Raw genomic sequence first — 20,856 nt, forward strand, 5'->3', positions numbered from 1 at the left:
TGTATAGCCAGTGGAAAAAAAATACATCTTGTTAAAAAGTGTCACATTTTCTTAATGTACCTTGTTTGGAACACCGTTGCATTTAATTTACACTTCTTTATCATGCTTTCACACCAGGAGTGTACGGCATGGATTGCGGGGCGTGCTTTTGAACCACATGAAAAAGCTTTTGTCCCTTCTGTGAAGGTGTTTTTCTTGGGCACTACTGCCTTATATTAGTATTTAAAAGATGCTGTTTTCATTCTCATTGTTCAGTATTTTGAGTAAAAAACAAAGCATGAAGATTTGATGTAGAAACACTGTATTCATCTTATATTTTCAATCTTTCTTTAGCCTGTTGATTAGAACTGGAAACTAAATATGAATAAGAGACTCAGCTGGCATGGTATGTTTTTATTTTTTTAAATTTGCATTTAAAACATTTCACTGGCTGTTCTGGAATATTTGAATGTTAAGATTGTGCTTTCTAAGAATTTATTGCATTTGTGTGGGTGCACACATTCATATGATAATAGCATAATCACAAATAAATGCACAAAGGTGGTTCTGTGTTTGACATGGCAACTGGCATACAAGTACACAGAAATTAGCACAGAATTATAGGGCAGTTCTGTTTTGCCATTTCTGTCATAGTTCATGGAATGTGCTTCTATAGAAATCATTGTCTTGGGTATTTTCAGCATAATATAGATGTCACAAATTGCCTGTAGAGAATGAGTGTTTAATCAAAACATTAAAAAGAGAGAACTGAATTGTGTCAAAAATACACAGTTTATTCATAAAATCAAACTAAAACTGGAAGCAGATAAGCCATTTCTTATTGAAACAAATGGATAAAACCCCTTCAAGATGATCTTGAATGCATTATACTCCTCCTGTGAGATTTTGCCACAGAACACTGTGAGCAATGAAATCATACTGTCACCAGACATAAATCATCCAAATTATGATGGATTAAACCACAATTCAAACATTAACACACAAACTAAATGAACCACGATAAAATCCTGCATGTTGAAATCACATTATCTAAATAAGGAACTTAACAATTAGTAAATCTTTGGACAATATTAAATCTGTCATAAAATGTTAACCATATTTGCACCAAGAAATGGCAATGAAACAAAGGATAATAAAAAGTGCCTCAATTCCTCTGGAAATGTCCATATGCGAATGGAACAAATTTAAGGGCCAGAAGAGGGCAGGCAACTTCTCTTGGTAACAGAGTACAAAATCCTATTCAAAGTAAGGTCCTGTTGACATTATGCAGAACCATAATTAAATAAAACTTAAAACCTAAGAGTTCAAGAATCTACTGCCTTTGCTTTTAATGCATTTTCAAGGATTTTTCTTTTCCACTCTTCATAATTTTGTGTCTCTTCTTCCTCAGTCTTCTCAACCCGCTCTCGCTTGGGGGATGTTGAAAGCTTTTCATCTGGAAAAAGCCAAAAAGACAATTACTTTTATCATCAAACATATGTTCTATTATTAAATATTACATCTAGAAATACTATTTATTAGTCTTATTACTGAGAGAAAAACCTTTTCCACAGCATAAAAAAAAAAACATGCTTAAGAACAGAAAAAGTTCTTCCACTGCAACATTAGGGCAGCTTATGGGTAGAATAATAATTTGCCATTATTATTTACTGTGGTAAGCAAATGGCTTTCTTACCATCTTCTCCTGTTTCTAACATTTCGGCGATTGTCTTCTGCCTCTTTTGAACCGTTTTAACTGGTTTCTCCATAGATGAAGCCTCATCTGAGGGTACAGAGAGATATCAGAGCGAATCAGTCAGCTTAATATTACAACTTCAATAACTACTTGAGAAGAAACATGATGCTCTTTGATGTTGAACTACAAAAAAAAAAATTATATATTGTCTAATTGTGTTATGTCTGTAGCCATGGTAACCAATCAAATGCGTTTCTTCATGACAGATCTCTTTGAAGTAATATTTCTTTAATGAAGAAAAAAAAAAGTTGTGCACCTTCAATTACTCAATTACTCTTTGTTAAACATGAAAGCCTCCTACAAAAATGCCTTTATTCGCTTTAATTAGGCAATGTGTCATTTTCCATAAAGCTTTTGTTTGAAGGAGTCACACTCACTGCAGATCTCCTGTCCGAATTTCTGAAACTGCGTGCACAGCCGGTCAAAGATGCCCTTCTTTGCTCCAGATGAAGAGGCTAATTTCCTGTCAGTTCTGATTTTCATGCACCTTCAAAAAGGAAGGACAGAACCAATTTATTTTTCCATCTTCAGTAACAATGTAAACCAGGTGCAGTTTAGATTTAGAGATTTCTGTGGCTTGTTGTTGACATGCATAAAATCTTTTTGACACATGTGGGAGTTTTAGTTGTTTATTATCGTACAGTAACAGAGTTTGGTTGGATAACATTAGTCCAACACAGGCTCAGTACATTTAGATTTAGGCAGTCTTATAACATCACCACCTTTAAGAAAGACAGTGGCATTTCTCATGTAAGCACTCACTTTCATAGAGCCTAATAACCTAGCTGTAAGTGTGGACACGAACAAATATGACTAAATTTAACAACTATGTGATAACCAATCCAAGATCTGACCTTTCCAAATGTAATTTAAGCTCCAAATTAATCTGCACTCAATACACTTCTAATATCCTCATATTAAAGTACTTTGACCACAGTGACACTGTGAAGAGCTTAATGAGGTTCAAGAGACAATTGAGCTACCAACCAAAATTATTATGTAATTATCAAACAATCATCCATCATCAAGTATTTTTGAACCAGTCATTATTTGACTCGATGACAATGAGACGTCACAGAAATCTATACTCACTTGCATGTTGCATATAGAGCTGCTGTGGTAAAGAGAGGCTTTGACAGGTCAAGGTCTTGTTGCTGAGCAGCGGGCAAACTGGTCACATACCTTGAACAAATACATGCAAGTTTAGAAGTCATTCAGTTAATATTGATTGCACTTATGCAATGTGAAGACTCACCTCTGAAGGATCTGAGAGGCCAATTTAACCGCTTCCAAACACCCATACTGCACTGCAAGATCTCTGAGACCCAGGTTTGACTGCAGGCCCAGCATGCACTCCATAGCCTTCAGATTGCTGGAGTAAACTTTAGGACTCAGTCCAGACAGTTTGATGGCATACTCCTATCAAGCAGAAAGAATAGATTTGGATAATTATAGCCAAAAAAAAGACAGTAAACTTTTACTAAATGTTAATGTGTACAACATACAATGCTTATTGTGTGAAAGTTATTTTGATAATTTTTTTATTACATCTAATTGCCCCTAATTTTTCAACTGCAAATATCAAGTCTGTGGACAAGCCTTCTTCATAATAAATATGAGATGTGTGATGCATTAGGAAAACAGAGTATTTCTATTAACTGTCAACCAGGCTGTAATTTTGTCTAAATGATGGCAAAAAGTGTTTCCTAATTATGTGTGTATATTTAGGATACATTGCTATAAAATTAGCGTTGGAAAAATCACCGTAATAGGCCAATTATTTATAAAATGATAATTAATTTCCATAAAGAAAGTTATTTTATTCAATACAGAATTTGAGATGAGATGGAAATTAAACAATTTTCTTGTGATGCCACAACTGGACAGTGTTAGGAGGTAAATAAAATCAATAGGCAAACACAAGAAAGTCTACTAAACTCGCACACATGAATACTCCCATCATACGATATTACCAATTACAGTAACATACTCAAAATGTTATGCATGTCTGTAAACGTATGTATACATATGCTACACATCACAACGCAGTATGGGAAGCGGATCTTGCCTTGTCTAGAGGACATTTCATGGAAGTCGCTGCCAACTCAAGGCAAATAATGGCCTTGCTGGTGGCTGTAACAGAACCCAGTCCAACACATTTCACTTGGGATAATCGCATGTATTCCTCGGCTTGACTGAAAATAAATGTCCAGAATTAGTGTTGTGTTTACATCGGATTGAACCACTGTCTCTCCAAACAAGCGACTGGACCACTTACCTCAATACTTTAACAGCCGTTATCCCAATCTTCGAAGCAAGCTTACGAAATAACTCTTTATCCATTTGTAAAGTTGCTCGGATCTTCTTTGTAACCACAACACAATGAAATCCTCTCTGCAGATTTAGCACACAGACAGACTGGTTTCGCGCGAAAACGAACACGTGTCACACCCCAAATAAACGTTCGGACCTACCATTGGTGGATCAAGAAATGGGCGTGGCCAACGTCGTTCGGGTAAAATACATATAAACTTTAACTACTTTTAAGCATTCGTCTAATGAAATAATACTATAGGCAAGCGAAACGCACAATGTAACGTGCTGGTCAGAGAAACGTTTTCCATTACACTTTTCACACAAATAGGATGATGTAATGATACAACTCAGCCAATTATTTAATTGTAAAGAAATTAATTTGAATACTTAATGTAGTGTCTACATCGTTTCAGAGATGAGTAACCCGGCTCTGCTCTCAGGGCTTGTTGTGCTGCTCGTCGTGAGGCGGAACAGCAGCGGCGCAGTCACATGACACGACACATTCACAGGGGGGTCATCCAGTGTTTCCTCTAACATACCTGATAATCATGGTAAGATATAAGCGATCGTCGCACGCATAGACTGTATGCTGGATGCTCTATATGCGCCGTTAAGTTGATTACAGCAGTGATGGTGTCAGAGGGGCACTGAGATCTCTTGACGGACTGTTTTGCGTTTGTGAAGATAGCCGTTAGCATTAGCGTTTGAGATGCGGAGGCCTACGTACACTTAATTATTCTCGTTTATTTTCTCTGTCGTGGTTTATTCTACTAGCAGTTTAATATTTGACATGCAGGTGTAGTAAACTTACAGCCATTATGTTTTGCTGTCATTAGACTCCACACGTTTTGTGCAAAACGAGCTAATTTAAACTGCTAATCCTGCTAGCATTAGCCTTGTTATTTCTTTACAGTTAGGTTTATATCGGTATTTATATTTATTGTTATCATACATCTACGATACGTTTATATGTCGCTCTTTGTGTACATGTGCATTTATATATATATATATATACATATATATGAATAATGGCAGTGTTTTTTAGTATGCATAACATAAGCGATCTTTGGTCACGGGTTCATTCATTCAGTTTAAAGCAGCCCATAATCTGTTATGTCTACCGTTTATCATAACACTTTTAAAATTGCTATTCACGTGAAGTGTAACTGTCTGGTACTGACACTTAAGGATGGGTCGTTTGGGAGGGGTGGCTGTATATTGTCATTGCTTATGCACCCCATGTGTAAACGTTTATAAAGTCATGACTACATACATTTATTAGGCACATCATCCGATTAATATAGTGTCATTTTTCAGTTCTTGAAGTTATACTTTCAGAAAAAACATTGGAAAATATTTGGGAATGTCACATGACTTTCCAGCTGTAGTGTTGTACATCTTGTAGCCTACTGTATTTAATTTTTAAACAATAATTTTGTAATTAATTTACAGTTATGCACAGTGGTTTTCAGTGGTCTTCATATTTATTAAATAGGCTAAAATGTCAAGAAACATTTTTAAAAGAAATGGCGACCAGTAACAGCACAATTTTATTTTTGAACAGCAGTGAATATACAAGGGAAAGTGTCCTTTTATTTATATATATATATATATATATATATATATATATATGATTTAATTCCAGAGATATGGGCATCTCTGTGTGGATTAATTAGAAATTGTGTACATTTACAGTGGTCAAAAACTATACATACAGCTATTACTTTTTTTCATTTAAAGAGGAATGTCTGAAGAGTTTAAATGCTTTAAATTAGTTCTAAAATATAGATGCACCGATGTGAAATTTGGAAATTTCTCAGCCGATACCTATAGGCAATTATTCTGTATGATATCTGCCAATACTGATGTTGATATCGATGTTGTTGTTTTTTTTTGTTTTTTTTAAAGAGTTGCACATATGGTAGTTTTCATAAAAACTTGTCCTCATGGCAGATTTATTAAAATATACATAAATTATTAACAGTAATTATGCTCCCTCTAGTGTGTTTTTTTTTTTTTATAGCTAACTGTGAACAGTGGATAACTTTGTGACATTGTTCACAAGCTGTATTATGTGACATCTTTCTTTTGGTTGAAACACTGATTGAGTGATTACATGAGACATGATTAATTTTGGTAAGTTGTACTGTATCTTTCAACATACCATCTGATGTTCGTTCATGTTTATTTTGCTCAGTAACTTCTACTAAAGTGGAAGAGACTTGTGCTCCGTTCTGCCGCTTGAACTAGGGCTGTGCAATTAATCGAATTCGACTAACATGCGCATCTCATCAGTAAAGCTGGTTCCGTGATTAGTAGTAAATCGCCATCACCTGTTTTCAGATGGAGGGTTAGGGCCACAAAAGCACGCATGCGCAGTAACGTTTGTTTGTTGTTGTCGTTGAAACCGTCTATATACCACTTTTAGGGTGCATTTACTACACAGACAAACTAGGCAATATAGGCAATAATTCATAATCGCAGACGAATCGCCTTCGATTACAAATGCGATATTGCGTAGCTTGTCAGTGAACTATGGCTCTGTGTAGTAAATGCGATTTACTTAGGGTTGTTCCGATTCTGATACTAGTATCGGAAATTCCACCGATACCACAAAAAATTCTGGTATCGGTGAGTACTTGAACCCATGTACCGATCCGATACCATTTTCTTAAACAAGACCTATAGTTATGCGCGCTAGCTTTGCTTAACGCTGCAAATAAGAAATCAATTCTTCTTCGCTGCTCAGAATGCAAACACAGGAAGCTGTGCTGTGTTGCCACAAGCAACCACTACATAGAGCAGCGAAGAAGTACTACAAACGTGCAAGCACATTGCCATTAAATCACTTGCATATGCGACTAAATCTTCACCCTGGGCGACTAAATGATGTCTAATATTAGGAGGCTATGTATAAGTTTAGCACAGATATATTGTCACTCGCCGAAAAATCTGATTGAGCGCTTCAGAGTTTCACTCTCCGTCAAGCGGGCTATTTTTCAGTTCATCTGAATGGATGCGCAGCGCACCTGTATTTGACGCACCTAGCTCTAGTGTGAAGCGGACAACTCACCGTCGCTTTGCTTTTTTTCTCACACGCAGAGAGAGAGAGAGAGAGAGTCTTTTACATGTAGCGTGTCAATTCCGAATGGTATGTAAACGATATTCTTTGTTGTATTTTCATGTCAAAATAACGGAGGCAATATTTGAGCCATCCAGTGTTCAAAACTATCACCTTACTTTAGTCCGATTCACAACGGTTAGTTTATAATAATGTTTTCAAATCTGAGTGGTATGGATAGGTTTTTGCGGGAAATTTGAGCATGGCACTGCGTTGTCATGTCACGTCTGTAAACATAAAGAAGTTTTCCCGACTAGTAGGCTATATCACATGTGAGGATCCTGCAGGTGACGGATCGTTTAGCCTTTTCTCACAGCAGCTAGAATAATTAAATGTATCATTTTGATGGCGGATTGTAATCCAGAAAGGATTATGTGTTAATGAAACGCATGTGACTGAAATTAAATTATAGACGGTTTCATCAGGCCCACGCGCCTGGACCGAAGTTAACTTCCGGTCTGTGTTTGTTTATCGGTCTGGTTAGTGGCGCCAGCTACAAACGCAGAGTTAAAGTGATGAGTAATGAAGTTGGGCTCAGGTTGTTGTGCTGTGGGATCTGTTTCCCATACATTTGTTTATTTGTGGCAATCTGCCACGATATCAAAACGGACTGATTTTCCAAAAGGCTTTGTTGAATAAGCATGAGCACGTAATGCACGTTTAAAAATCAAAACGAGGCACAGGTGTTTTTATATCACTGTATTTCTGAATGAAGACTGTCTTTAGAAAATGTTCGATGCCATTTTCATTTCATCTTGCATGTTATATGCCTGATAAAGTAGCATTTGTAAGCTCAGTGCTGCTTTGTCTACAGTCGTTACCGAGGAAACCTCTAGTTCTCCCGCTTTAAAGCGCCTCCTGCTGGCAGAGAATGAAGTTGTATTTTTAATAAGTCCATCTGATTTACGCAACAAACATATTTTGCTTATCAAAAAAATTATTTACTCTAGAGGGACTTAGCTGTTGTTATTGATTCTGTTTGGATGTCTACCGGAAGTTAAGTTAGGGCCACAAAAGCACGCATGCGCAGTAGCGTTTGTTTGTTGTTGCCATTGAAACAGTCTATATACCAGTTTTAAATGTGCTTCTGATTACCGATAGTCTGGAATTACACAATATTTGTATTTTAAAGAAAACCAGTTCGAAGGGAGCATAGTTTGGCAACTCAAGTTTGCTTTTTGGGTTAAAAGAATTTCTTAATATGAAATTCGAATGGCATGACAATTAAATTAGACTATACCGAATTTGAAATCTACACGCTAATACACACTATACTCATATCATTGATGTGATATGAGCCGACCGATCGTTAGGTTTAATTACCATTGGTAGCGAGATTTATTGTAATGCTTTTTTCCTCAGTTGGTCAGAACAAAGGTGGCAGACTTGTTACTTACTTGTTCAAATGGCAATATATGGTGAAAATTCTTATTTGGGTCACATATTCCAAGACGTAGGCTAAAATCTGTGATTCCGAAGTACAGTATCCACACCAGTGCGGTGACTGACTTACACACATACTCTTCAGAACATTAGATTAATCCACGCTGGTGCCGACCCCACGCACAGAAGATAATTCTGCACCCAGCTACAATTCCAGGTTTTCAAACAGAGATGGCGACAAAGAGGCAAAACTTACGGACTGCAGCTTTAAGAGCGTCAAAACAGCGCTACATTCAACACAAGAAACATTTTCTTCATGCAGGTTACTGTCTGACATGCTTTTCCGCCACCTTTTGATTGAAAGGAAATAATCATCCCTGATCATTGGCTGTTTTTGAACAATCGGCCGATGACTGATAGCGCAGATAATTGCTTTTATTGGCCAAAATGGATTGTTGGCCAATGCATCGGTGCATCCCTACTGTAGAAGGTATTATAAAATGTAGAAAATGGTAATAATTTTCTATCCAAACTTTTGACTGGTGGGACATATAATATTGATGTTGAAAGAAACTACTCAAAATATATATGTTTTTAAGAAATGTAAAAGTTTTTGACGCTAGTTTCTGGTTTGATTGTTTGACTGCACCTGTTTATTCCAGCCTACCACACAGCAGTCGCCTCAGGATGAGCAGGAGAAGCTGTTGGATGAAGCTGTGCAGGCAGTCAAGGTTCAGTCATTTCAGATGAAACGCTGTCTGGTGAGTTAAGTGCACGCAAGTTTACAGTTTCTGTAACGCTGTTAATCCATCCACAGCAGTGTGATGCTTCTTGCTTTTAACCATTAAAACAAGACATAAAAAATTAAATTATATTTATATTGGAGTGCAAGCTGCACCCTTACTCTGTTTATGAACATTTATGTTCTTCATCTAGGACAAGAACAAGTTGATGGATGCACTGAAACATGCCTCAAATATGTTGGGGGAGTTGAGGACTTCTATGCTTTCTCCCAAGAGCTACTACGAACTCTGTATGTTTCCATTGCATTATGTGTTTAAATAGAATAGAACTCATTTGCACTCTTAACATTAAGAAGAGTGTTAACGAACAGTGTACAGTCGTGGCCAAAAGTTTTGAGAATGACACAAATATTAGTTTTCACAAAGTTTGCTGCTAAACTGCTTTTAGATATTTGTTTCAGTTGTTTCTGTGATGTACTGAAATATAATTACAAGCACTTCATACGTTTCAAAGGCTTTTATCGACAATTACATGACATTTATACAAAGAGTCAGTATTTGCAGTGTTGGCCGTTCTTATTCAGGACCTCTGCAATTCGACTGGGCATGCTCTCAATCAACTTCTGGGCCAAATCCTGACTGATAGCAACCCATTCTTTCATAATCACTTCTTGGAGTTTGTCAGAATTAGTGGGTTTTTGTTTGTCCACCCGCCTCTTGAGGATTGACCACAAGTTCTCAATGGGATTAAGATCTGGGGAGTTTCCAGGCCATGGACCCAAAATTTCAACGTTCTGGTCCCCGAGCCACTTAGTTATCACTTTTGCCTTATGGCAAGGTGCTCCTTCATGTTGGAAAAGGCATTGTTCATCATTAAACTGTTCTTGGATGGTTGGGAGAAGTTGCTCTTGGAGAATGTTTTGTGTCATTCTCAAAACTTTTGTCTTCTAAAGTTGATTCAGCTGGGATCGAGGCACCTGCAGTGCAGAGCTTGCTCAGGAATGGCAGCAGGCAGGTGTGAGTGCATCTGCGTGCACAGTGAGGTGAGGACTTTTGGATGATGGCCTGGTGTCAAGAAGGGCAGCAAAGAAGCCACTTCTCCAGGAAAACATCAGGGACAGATTGATCTTCTGCAGAAAGTATCGTGAATGGACTGCTGAGGACTGGGGCAAAGTCATATTCTCCGATGAAGCCCCTTTCCGATTGTTTGGGGCATCTGGAAAAAGGCTTGTCAGGAGAAGAAAAGGTGAGCGCTACCATCAGTCCTGTGTCATGCCAACAGTAAAGCATCCTGAGACCATTCATGTGTGGGGTTGCTTCTCATCCAAGGGAGTGGGCTCACTCACAATTCTGCCCAAAAACACAGCCATGAATAAAGAATGGTACCAAAACACCCTCCAACAGCAACTTCTTCCAACAATCCAACAACAGTTTGGTGAAGAACAATGCCTTTTCCAACATGAAGGAGCACCTTGCCATAAGGCAAAAGTGATAACTAAGTGGCTCGGGGACCAGAACGTTGAAATTTTGGGTCCATGGCCTGGAAACTCCCAGATCTTAATCCCATTGAGAACTTGTGGTCAATCCTCAAGAGGCGGTGGACAAACAAAACCCACTAATTCTGACAAACTCCAAGAAGTGATTATGAAAGAATGGGTTGCTATCAGTCAGGATTTGGCCCAGAAGTTGATTGAGAGCATGCCCAGTCGAATTGCAGAGGTCCTGAAAAAGAACGGCCAACACTGCAAATACTGACTCTTTGTATAAATGTCATGTAATTGTCGATAAAAGCCTTTGAAACGTATGAAGTGCTTGTAATTATATTTCAGTACATCACAGAAACAACTGAAACAAATATCTAAAAGCAGTTTAGCAGCAAACTTTGTGAAAACTAATATTTGTGTCATTCTCAAAACTTTTGGCCACGACTGTACTGTGCGGGCTTTTTTTTTTTTAACAGTTGCTATACATGTCATCTGTAGAGATTTCGTTTTTATTTTTTGTACTAACTTGTTGTTGCAGACATGGCCATCTCTGATGAGCTGCATTACCTGGAGGTCTATTTGACAGATGAGTTCGCCAAAGGCCGCAAGGTCGCTGACCTCTATGAGCTTGTTCAGTATGCGGGCAACATCATCCCTAGACTGTGAGTATCTGAGGAAGTCTCCCCAAATACTATAACTGCAATAAGACATTTTCAAGATTTTTCCATTTTAGTCACATTGGCCAACACTGTGACAATAAAATAAAATTGCCAATTATAGAGCAGTCTGCATCCATTTGGTGATCTTGTTGAGATCCACAATTTCACGAGTATGCTGGCACTCAGTGTTCAATATGTGCTGCGCATGTATTTCTCATGCAGTTTCTTTTTCTCCCTCATTCTTTTTTTCTCGCACCCAATAGCGCTAATGTGGATTATATAATAATAATTATAAATAAAATTAATGATTGAATTAACAACCCCCCCCACCACCACCACACACACACACTATTATCTATATAGTGCCATATCACAACAGAAGTCATTTAAGGTTACCTTTCCTACTGAACAGTTCTGTACCTTGTTCTTTTATTAAACATAGCATCATGTTATTTATCTTATTTACACGACGGCATGACATTTCTGTTGCAATCAGAGCTGGGAAGATTACCGTTACTGATTCCAGATTACATGACAAAAATTGTAATCATTAACGTAATTCGTTACATTACACATAATAGGTAATATAATCAGATTACTTTTAGATTACTTTTGATTTAACTCGTTTATCACATTGATTTAAATAGCATTATATTGTACCATAATGATGTCAAAAAATGCAAAGAGTAAGAAAACTTGTTCCATTCATTGTAATTTACAACATTAAGTTCATTAAACATTATATTACATCAAGGTTTCACAAACTAGGGTTCGTAAAGGAACTTCAGAGGGGTTGTGAGTTTAATGAAAAGCTGACAATTAATTAAATCATAAAAAAATTTAAATGAAAATAAATCATTTTAAAACAAACTCCCTTTCTTTTTTTTCCCCCTTTTTTTTTTTTTTTTATAGAATTTTTCTTTATTATTATTATTATTTCAACTCCCTTTCGAGGAAAGTCTCTTCACTTGGCAGCCATATTTAATTTGCAATGCCTCCGGGCGGCTCGTACAACACCTATCTTAATGAATAGGGGAATCCTGAAATCTCAAAAACTGCTCGCTAAACTCACAATTAAATTCCATATGTCAAATCAGCAACAAAAATTTGAAATTAATTGCCCCATGAATGTTGTTTCTTATGCTCAAATAGCGTTTAAAAAGCTTATTTTTCAGGCTAGACCAGGCAATGCGCATGCGGAGTCATAACGTGCTTTTGACTGCACATATGCATTGGCTGGTCTAGTCAGGTTTCTATGGGAAATTTGGCTCTTTCATTTGGAAGGTGGGACTATTCCTCCATATTGCGCGTTGCAGTTCTCCCATTCATAAGTATAGGAGAGAACCGTCTTTGCATTTCTATAGTTCTATTTTAAATAAAACGCTTACTAAAAAAAGGTGAAATATTTTTATTTACCTGCATGCAGTGTGATCATTAATCAACATCAAAGAAACTGTGAGCATGCAAATGTGCAAATTACTTAATTATTTAAATATTTATTTTTAAATCTAAGGGGTACTTAAAGCAAATATATTTGGTTAATAAGGTTTAGATGACAAAAAGTTAAAAACACTCCGCTAAAAACATTTGATCACAAGCTGTTTGCACGTATAAGCACAGCACAGTGCTGTGCTTCACTGTGAAACATGCAGTGCAATGAACTATATACTTATTTAATGAAAATACTGTTGGAGAGAAAAGACTGAGAAATGCAGTTGGTATCAGTTTATCGATACTGTGGAAAATGGGCCAGATTTACTAACAGCTTGCAGCAGTGCAAATCCTTTTTAGGCAGTGAAAACAACTGTCAGGATTTACTTAAGACATTAAGTGAAAAAAATTAAGGATGAAAAAGTGTGGACACAGTTTAATTTGTGGCTGATTTTATTGCATATGGATTTGTAGGAGTCAACCTTTCAAATTAAAAAAAATTTAAGGGAGAAATAAATAAATCACGCAATTTGATTTAATAAGATTTGCGGCAATTACTTTACTGGTATTTACGCCATTATTTGATGCCTCAAAAAAGCATGTCTTAACCCATTTTGCACTTGACATGGCTGTGGTAGTTGCTGATTGGTAAATCGGCATGATCTTGGTAAATTGCTTTGGTCATTATGGAAATGGAAGCTGGTTATGTTTGTGTTCTTTAATTTGAAATTTCTTCTCCCATCTGTGCTTTTATGGGATTGCGACCTCCTGCTAATCTGCCCTGTTTAGCAAATCTGGCCCAATGAGTCCTAAACAGTTTCATTTGACTTTCAGACTTAATTAAAGATTTGTAAATTAGTATCGATTGAATTTGAGCAGTGTGGAGTGGGAGAGAAAAAAATGAGAGGAGGGTGTGAGCACAGTTGGAAAGATGTTTGATTTTTGTGGAGCTCCTTTGTTGCCTGCTCACCTTTAATGAGGAACAGATTGGTGGAGTGCATCTGTTTGAAGAAAAAGTAAAGCACAAACAAGCAGTGCTAAAGCGAAGCAAGAGAGTAAGTACAGTCACCGACAGTAGCTGCGTTTCCATTACCCTTCAAATTGCGCAAATTGAAAAATGCCCCATATATCGCAAAAACATTTTTACGCTCGCATGAGGTGCTTTTTCAGGCAATTTGAAAAAGGAATATTTTGCAAAACTGCAATGGAATTGTTTTTTTTTTTTTTGCATTTTCAGGTACATGTACTATAACCTCCAAGAAGCACTTTAACCTGGCCACTCTCGAGTATAAGGGGCTTTCCTTGCTATTAATGCTTAGACAATTCACACAGCACACGTCTGCGGCGCATTACGGCTCCAACATGGCAGCCATTCTAGTCAATTCTTGTTTATAGCAGCTGCGCCACTCCACGTTTCAGAAGCTACCCAGAAAGGCTCTCCGCGCTGCTTCTGTAAAGATACACCTCCTTCGATTAAATATAATGGCAAGTGCAGTGGCTGCAATATACATAACCCTACCAAAATCCATCGCCATGACTTATCGCAAGAGGAAAAAAATTATGCTTTAATCGCATAACATTGGTTAATGGAAACACAATACTGTTTTTTTTTTTTATCGACATTTATAAAATATCCCTAAATTTTATTGCAAATCTGTCATGAAAATGCAGCTAGTGTTTCTACCACATAACAACTTAGGGTTTATACAGAAAACAAAGTGATTCCTGGGTTACTCCTTTGAGTGTGCTTTTTAATAATTGTTAGAAGTGATAAATTGGTTATCAGGAGTTGGCCATCATTGGGGAGCCTGGCATAGGCAATGTCCTCTGGGGCGACACAAGGCACCCCCACTCACATGCAGTGAAATGTGCACTCCAGTTCTCTGACTCAACTGCAGTGCTTTCATGGCATTGTGCCTGCTATCATTTCTGCCCACGCCTCTCATTGAAGGAATTGTGATCTAGTGGGTAACTTATTTCTGAGCAGCTATAGTGCTGCTTTGCCTCCTATTGTTTCAGTTTCTATCTTTTTATATGCGTTGCACCACTGAAGCAGTCTCTCTCTTAAATTAAAGTCTCTTAACATGCTAGAAGCCAATACAATGGATCTCTTTAACGTCCATTTGTAAATGTGTAAATAACAATAACATAGATAACATAAAAGGTCAGAAATGTTTTTGGGGTCTTGAATTCATTGCTGAAAGGACAGGAGACGTTTTTGTTAAGATAGATGCACACTGCCAGGTTAATTTGGCACTGAGGTAAATGTGTAGGACTGAATGTAGGGGTGGGTGGATCGATCCTAATATCGATAGTATTGATACCACCGTTGTTATTGGTATCGGATCGATACTAGCCTGATAAGATAGATTTTTTTTAGGTTAAGTTTCTCTCCTATACACTTGACAAAGTGTAGAAATGTCTGTGGGTGTATATGGCGCTCTTTTCACATCTCATATGCAAACATTGCTGCTCCTCCCCTGCTACGCTGGGTTTTGCTGTCATGCCATCACACGGCTCCAAGCGCAAGCAGCAAGCAGATACTTTTGGCTACAGTGAGAGATGGAATGGTAGAAATCCGAGCTACAAAAGAAATGAAAAGGGGAGGAAGGATTGTACATATTACATATATAACATAGTACATATTGTATATAACTGTATACCGAATTTGTCCTTTTTATGCAGGATCACTGTAAGGTGTATACTGAGTTTGGCCTGTTAATATTACTTTCTTAATGCATTAAGCCACATTAAATGTTTTCATTTCCTGTGGGAGTAAAATGCTTAACATGTAATTTAGCATGTTTGCGTAGGCCTATATATTCTGGGCTCAGCTGCTTGCCACATATTATATGTTATTAACAAAGTGTATACTGAATTTACTCTTTATATACTTTATTTATTTGGTCTTTTGTAAGTCGCTTTGGATAAAAGCGTTTGCCAAATGACTAAATGTAAATTTCTTTATCACTGTCTTCCACCATTACACCATATTAAATGTTTTTATATCGGTTATCATGAGAGGACATGAAATTCAGTGTGTTGCATTCATGTTCTGGGTTCATCTGCTTACCTGTACATACATAGTATATATATTTTATATATATACTATACCGAATTTGGTCTTTTCATATCACAGATTTTTATTGCAATAATAACAAACAAATATTACAAAGTTATGCAAAAAAGTGCTGCTGGGGTGTAAAAAGTCTTTGGATGCGGGATTCTTTCGTATCATCAAAAAACTCATAAATCCAAGGCACTCAAATAGTGTGAAAAAATTAAAAAGCCTTTATTCACATGGCTTTAGAATTTAAAAATATCACGTGTTATTTTTTAATTCTAAAGCCATGTGAATAAAGGCTTTTTAATTTTTTCACACTATTTGAGTGCCTTGGATTTATGAGTTTTCTGATGAAACAAATATTACAGTTTGCAGTATCGCACACCCCTAGCTGAATGTATGTAAGTTAAATGCCATCAATAGCACTTTGTTGTTGTTATTCAGAGCTTGTTTTTGTTGACTGGCCATGAGAATCAGTAATCAACTTTTGAGCATGTGCCATTTTATCGTATATGCTTCTGATTCATATTTTGTTCAGCTGCTGCTAAAGACCAGGTTTGGGAGTCCAAGAAGCAGTGTAGCCCATTCTAATGGTACAATGGCCGTTTTTAATGTTTGCTCGCAATTTTACAGCTGTGGGGATTATCAAACGCTCTGCTAATCTGTCCTGGGTTTAATATACAGTGCTGGAGAGGCATTTATTCTGGTGAATCAGTTCATTGTAATTTTGTAAATGATCTGGAAAGTCACCATTATGCTAGCAAATCAGTTCAACCTAAAAAGCTCACCCTCTGAAATATAGCAATGGAAATCCTAATTACTTTTATTTAATAGGTCTGTCCATGCGAATGAGCATGTTATATTGTTACATGTTAATTAAATGTAAGTCAGTATGAAGTAATTTATGGAAAAACTTTTTTAACTAAGTTTCCTTTATTGAATGTTTCTGACATACTTTGCAACAACTGTGGTTTGTTAATGGCTTAATCATCCATTGGAGCCATCTGAGAATATTCAAAAGACAATTTTTAAAAGGAAATGATAAAAATATATTGAGATTTTAAAAAAAAATCACCTAATCACAATCCAGTTCTTCTGAATGTAATTGTGATATTACCATTTAAAAACTTTTTTTTGTTTATTAAAATGTCTTAGATTTCATCCCCTAAACATGTTTATTTCAGAATAATTATAAATTTACTACATCTAAATGGTAATTAATCTACACAAAGAATTAAAAGACCAAAGTGTAGCTAAATAAACTACTCAAATCCTCTGAAATCAGTCAGGCTCAGGGAATTTAAAGTGTTGCTTTTGTGCCTGTTACTGAGGAACTTGCATTAAGCCTGGCAGATGTCTTTTATTTCTCTCCAGTATTTTACATTGCTTACGTTGCAAAAGATAAATGCTGCATACGATGTGAAATGCTCATCTTCTAGCGTTCAAGCTTTACGAGTACATCCATCATTTTATTATGAGGCTCAATAATATTTGCTTTGAAGTTCTCTGATCTGACTTAAAGTACTTTAGTTATCAAGGGGCCTTTGTTTTTCCACTTTTTGTGGTCATTGAGTCATATTGCTCATTAACTTCTCTCTCGTTGGCTTCTCAGGTACCTGTTGATAACTGTCGGAGTGGTGTATGTTCGCTCTTTCCCCCAGTCCCGCAAAGACATACTAAAGGACCTGGTGGAAATGTGCCGTGGTGTGCAGCATCCACTCCGGGGCTTGTTCCTCAGGAACTATCTTCTGCAGTGTACGCGCAACATCCTGCCTGATGATGGAGAGCAGGCTGAGTACGACACTCCGTATCTAAAGGCTGTGATTGCACCTCAAGTAGCTCAAGAGTGTTGTGACTCACACAGCAATTTAAATGATGCCGTAGCGTAATCCTATGTGCCAAAATACAATTTAATCCATTGCTAGAAAAGGCCTGTTTTCCCACGTTCATAGCTTAGCCAGCACTTAGACAGCTTTTGACAAAATGAATCACTACAAAATCTCATTATCTGCTAAGGATTGAATGATTACCAGTGTTCTCTCCTATTTGATTTAGGGAAGAGATGACCGGGGACATTAATGACTCCATTGACTTTGTACTGCTGAATTTTGCCGAGATGAATAAACTGTGGGTGCGCATGCAGCATCAGGGACACAGTAGGGACCGAGAAAAGAGAGAGAAGGAGAGGCAAGAGCTGCGCATCCTCGTAGGGACCAATCTGGTCCGACTGAGCCAGCTGGAAGGCGTCAATGTGGAAAAGTACAAACAGGTACGTTGTGGTTTCGGTGCTCCAGTGCAGATCAATGATCTTACTCCAAAGCCCATAAAGCTCTGTTAAAGGTTTAAAAGGGTGCATTGAAATTAGATTTGACCTTGATTACCTGTTTATTTGTGGGAACCTCAAACTAGCACTTAGCATAAATCACTGGGTAAAAGAGCTATTGATGGAACGACAACTGCGTAAGAGGTTACAGCATCTTTTGATAGTCCTTTGAAAGCTGTTTGTTAAAGCACTCCATGTTCACGTTCATGAATTAACAATGTGACAGGCTCAATATGTTCTCATCTGATTTTTAAATTCAAGCACCCATACATATGCATAACACTGTGCCCACATGGCAGCTTTTCTGATGTACTTTATGCTTTTTAACCAGAGGTAAATGAACATATATAGCTTGATATGGCAAATCAAAATTCTGTAATTCATGCTTCTAGCAAACAGCTTAGAGACTCGTGTAGCTTGGTCATATTTGTTTTAAATGCTCACTTTCAATTTCTTACAACCACAAGTGTTGGATTTGGGAAAATGTCACTGAACAAAATAAATAAATTAACATTTTCAAGAAAGAAGTAATCCATATTATATTTGAATAGTTTGTAAAACAGACAGCCATTCTCATTTTGAGCTATTTGTGAAGGACTGATCACATATGATGGTAAAGATGTTTGTAATATTACAGAAGATATTCTATTCTGAACAATGCTCTTCTATTCATAAAAGAGTCCTGAAAAACAATTATCACAGTTTTCACAAAAATATTATGCAGTTAATTATTTTCAACACTGATACTCCAAATCCGTATGCTAGAATGATTTCTGGAGGATCATGTGACACTAAAGACTGAAGTAGTAGCTGTTGAAAATTCTGCAGGAATAAATTACATTTTAAAATACAAAAAAAAATAGAAAAGTTATTTTGACATAATATTTCACAGTATTGCTGTTTTTAGTCATTTTTCTATTAAAAAGTGCATCCTTGCTGAGCATAAGAAAAAGACCCCAAACTAAAGTGTATAGTAAATTTCACAGACCTGTTTAATGTATAGTGGTTTTAAAGCAGTATATACTGTAGGCAGAAAATTGTAGAATTGTGCTGTGATTTGCAGTTATCTTGTTTGCAAAAGGATTTGGCAGCACTAACAAAGCGTGTGGTAAATATGTGTTGACTCCCCACAGATCGTGTTGTCTGGGATCTTGGAGCAGGTGGTGAATTGTAGAGACTCTCTAGCACAGGAATACCTCATGGAGTGCATCATACAGGTACAGAAATCATCTTGTTTAGTTCTGTCAAATGATTATTCGCAATTAATCGCATCCTAAATAATTGGAAATAATTAAATCGCATCCAAAGTTTTTATTTACATAATAATTGTGTGTATGTTTATTATGGTTATATAAATACACCCATACACAGTATATATTTTATGTATATTATATTCATATAATTTATATTATATATAAATATTTTTATATATGTACACGTAACATTTTTCTTAAATATATTCATGCATGTGTGTGCATTTATTTATATATATACATAATAAATATACAGAGTACAAATACATTCTATAAACAGAATCTTTTATTTTAGATGCGATTAATTGTTTGACAGCACTAAACCTGTTGTACTTGACTGTAGGAGTCTATCTTTTAACATGCTACCCTTGGCTTTTTCCCAGTTATTTTAAGTAGTAGCTGTGGGCATGTTATAGTTAATGCCCTCACAATTTTGTCTGCACTTTATTTTTCTGCAGGTCTTTCCGGATGAGTTTCACCTGCAGACGTTGAACCCGTTCCTTCGCTCATGTGCTGATCTGCATCAAAACGTGAACGTCAAGAACATCATCATTGCTCTTATTGACAGGTGCGATACATTGTGATATGGGGGGTCACTTAAATAGCTCTATTTGGAAAAACAATCAGTGATTGGGGTGAATAAATCAGCATAGAATATAAGCAAATTACAAACATAGGTAAATATAATAGAAAAATGATACAAATGAAATTAACAGTGCTTCACATTCTTTATATATAGTCTTAACGGTATCCAGGTACAGAAATTGAATGATCAAATGTAAAATAACACTGCATAGTCTTCACTGTATAAATTAAATTTAATAAATCTGTGTTAAAGCTACAAAAGTGATTTTTCTCTGTGTTTTGTTGTTTGATTAACATTCATGACACAGAAAGCCTCAGGAGCATTAAACTGCTGTGAACCAATATACTATCCATTTACTTTCTCAATTGTTTACCTTCACCTAAGCCATAAGCAACCATATTTACAAGGATACTTGCAGAGACATGCATTTTGACAGTTTTGCGCGTATGTGTCATTTCAGACACAAATCGACGCGGAGATGAACGAAATTCAGTGTTCACGTGCATCTGTGTGGCAATAGAACCCATTGTAATCAGTGATGCTGTCTACACTGGATTCGGCTCGCACGACAAAACCCCCAGGAGTAAATTCCTAGTTCTTTTTATGACGTACTGACACAAAGTTCACATGATTTGCGACGGTCGCTTTTTTTCGTGTGTAGTGTAGACAGCCTCTAGCCTCTAGCACGGGGCAGCGCGACACGACAGCTGTCGTGAAAACGATCAGTATAAAAATAACTATCAGTATACTAAACATCA

At 36.8% G+C, this 20,856-nt stretch overlaps 2 protein-coding genes across 5 annotated transcripts in view; one reads left to right on the forward strand and one right to left on the reverse strand.

The window, feature by feature from the left end:
- Positions 1-1,295: 1,295 nt before the first annotated feature.
- Positions 1,296-4,352, reverse strand: orc6 (origin recognition complex, subunit 6). 2 transcript variants are annotated; one of them, XM_058781143.1, is made up of 8 exons: positions 4,210-4,352; positions 4,014-4,129; positions 3,804-3,930; positions 2,991-3,154; positions 2,828-2,917; positions 2,113-2,222; positions 1,676-1,762; positions 1,296-1,435 (listed from the first exon to the last, which is right to left on the reverse strand). In XM_058781143.1, exons 1-8 carry the CDS (start codon positions 4,210-4,212, stop codon positions 1,305-1,307), a joined length of 828 nt encoding a protein of 275 aa, XP_058637126.1. In that variant the 5' UTR covers positions 4,213-4,352; the 3' UTR covers positions 1,296-1,304. The 2 variants fall into 2 exon arrangements, with proteins under 2 accessions (XP_058637126.1, XP_058637127.1); XM_058781144.1 differs by lacking the exon at positions 4,210-4,352 and having other exon boundaries at positions 4,014-4,174.
- Positions 4,353-4,472: 120 nt separating this feature from the next.
- The window catches only part of vps35 (VPS35 retromer complex component), a 30,183-nt gene continuing 13,799 nt past the window's right edge, over positions 4,473-20,856 (forward strand). The window contains exons 1-8 of one of the 3 annotated variants that reach the window (XM_058781141.1): positions 4,473-4,602; positions 9,218-9,316; positions 9,492-9,588; positions 11,321-11,444; positions 17,549-17,731; positions 17,992-18,205; positions 19,393-19,476; positions 19,971-20,080. In XM_058781141.1, coding sequence (XP_058637124.1) covers positions 4,600-4,602; positions 9,218-9,316; positions 9,492-9,588; positions 11,321-11,444; positions 17,549-17,731; positions 17,992-18,205; positions 19,393-19,476; positions 19,971-20,080 — 914 coding nt within the window. In that variant the 5' untranslated portion in view covers positions 4,473-4,599. Of the gene's footprint in view, positions 4,603-8,856; positions 8,878-8,908; positions 9,046-9,217; positions 9,317-9,491; positions 9,589-11,320; positions 11,445-17,548; positions 17,732-17,991; positions 18,206-19,392; positions 19,477-19,970; positions 20,081-20,856 lie in introns of those variants that run through there. The other 2 variants (XM_058781140.1, XM_058781142.1) reach the window with 2 other exon arrangements.

The sequence above is a fragment of the Onychostoma macrolepis genome, chromosome 07 (assembly GCF_012432095.1).
Source record: "Onychostoma macrolepis isolate SWU-2019 chromosome 07, ASM1243209v1, whole genome shotgun sequence".
NCBI classification, from domain to species: Eukaryota; Metazoa; Chordata; class Actinopteri; order Cypriniformes; family Cyprinidae; genus Onychostoma; species Onychostoma macrolepis.